At 52.1% G+C, this 1719-nt stretch overlaps 1 protein-coding gene across 1 annotated transcript in view; it reads left to right on the top strand.

The window, feature by feature from the left end:
* Positions 1-193, top strand: part of WFDC1 (WAP four-disulfide core domain 1) — a 25865-nt gene extending 25672 nt beyond the window's left edge. The window contains exon 6 of the mRNA XM_003791410.3: positions 159-193. Within this exon, the coding sequence (XP_003791458.2) occupies positions 159-193 (35 nt within the window). The remainder of the gene's footprint in view (positions 1-158) is intronic.
* The last annotated feature ends 1526 nt before the right edge of the window (positions 194-1719 follow it).

Below are 1719 nucleotides of genomic sequence, written 5' to 3'. Positions count from 1 at the left end.
CTGGGGAGGAATGCGTAGGAAGCAAGTAAGATGAGGCAGTGAGTTAGGAGTTCAATGTCAGCAGCCATTGGCATCTTGGGGAGGAGGGTTACGGATTTCTGACCTGGTCTCTGCTCCTACAAGCAGCTCTGTTCGCTCTTTCTTTGTTTCCTTTTTAGCCGGTTTTCGAGAGCACCCCTTCACTTTCTGCTAAGCCTTGGAAACAGCTGGGAAGAGCAATGTGACCCCCAGAGCTCATGTCCAGCTCAGAGCAAGACCCTGGAGATGCTTCAAGACAGGTCAGTGTGGCCTGTCTCAACCCCAGCGTGGCCCACCTGGCCACTGATGTTGTGGGAGCCAATTGACAGTTCTACCGTCCTGGAGGACCCAGCAGCTCCCAGGAAGAAGTCACTGGCTGTAGGGGCACTGCTCAAGCCCCTTTCTAGGACAGAACTCAGCATCTTGGAGTTCTTTATAGGTTTTCTCCATGTCTGGTTCTGGGGGCACATACCTGTCCCAAATGTTCCCCAAATCTATTCATCCATCAGGAAGCGGAAATGAATTTGCCTAGTAATCCATGATTCATCGTTTAACCACCTGATAGTCTCATATTGGATGAGCCAAGCCTGAATGTCAGCAGAAGGTGGCAGGTGGTCACAGAGCAATAAAAACAGCAAACAAGACTCGGGCTCTCTGGTGTCTTGTAAAGATCAAACCTTGTCACCGTTTGATCTGGGGTGGAAGGCAGGGTCAGTGTTCCTGGGATGAGGTGCCAGCTAAGCTCAGCCTCTGGCCTCCATAACCAGGAGCTCTGGGACCCGACATGCTTCCTGCATTCATGTGGGTCCCTCCAAATCAGACCCGGAGGGGGCTTTGTTGATTTTCCCAGGGAGGTGCCTGGGAAAGCCAGCAGGGGAGTGGGGACATGGAGCAGGAGGAGAGTCGGTCAGATGAGGGGGAGTAGCAGAGGCCTCGAGGGTGTCTTTGATGCTCGCCCTCTGGGAGTCCTAGAGGCAAACTGAGCCCCACCAGGCTCAGCAAGGGAGCTGGGGAGGGGAAGGGCTGCTCCTCAGGGGGAAGGGTTGTCAATTCCGGCAGTCATTGCCTGGAGGGAGAGAAGGGCACAAAGGGACCCAAGAGGATGCAGAGAGAGCCCCGGGGACATCTGTTACATGGTCCAAATGACAACAGTGTCTGTGCAAAATGTACACACATGTATCTGTAGGCTGCGGGTGGGAGGATGGTTAAACTAACCCAATAACCTGTCCGCTCATAACAGTCCGTGGTAATGGTAATAGGTATCCAACAGTTCTGCACAGGATTCCACCCTGTTAATTCCAAAATTAACACCCAAGGTCCCCTATTTTAACCCCCCTGCCCCCATGCACCTCTCACCCTCCACCCACCATGCATATACCCTTTCTCCCCATAAAATCCATATGGTCTTGGAAAACACTCCAAGTCAAGTTTAAAGTGCAGATTGGTGACTGGTGGCCGCTCCTTTTTTGCCACTTCTGAGCATCAGTGCATTCACGTTGCTCAAGAACCATTTTCTTTGTTTGGGGGGAGAGGTGGGATGGGGGGGACGTGAGAAAAACAATTGTGTGACTTATGTAAGAGTCGCACTTCCTGGGGAGGCTCTGACCTCCACTTTGATGGAATAAAAAGATGACTTTTCCCAAGAGCAGCGTCGATGGGAGACGAACACGATTTCCATTTGGTAGAGCAAGGTCTAGTTGG

The sequence above is a fragment of the Otolemur garnettii genome, unplaced genomic scaffold, assembly GCF_000181295.1.
Source record: "Otolemur garnettii isolate 467f Iridium unplaced genomic scaffold, OtoGar3 scaffold00047, whole genome shotgun sequence".
NCBI classification, from domain to species: domain Eukaryota; kingdom Metazoa; phylum Chordata; class Mammalia; order Primates; family Galagidae; genus Otolemur; species Otolemur garnettii.
This window is presented reverse-complemented; position numbering and strand designations above follow the sequence as displayed.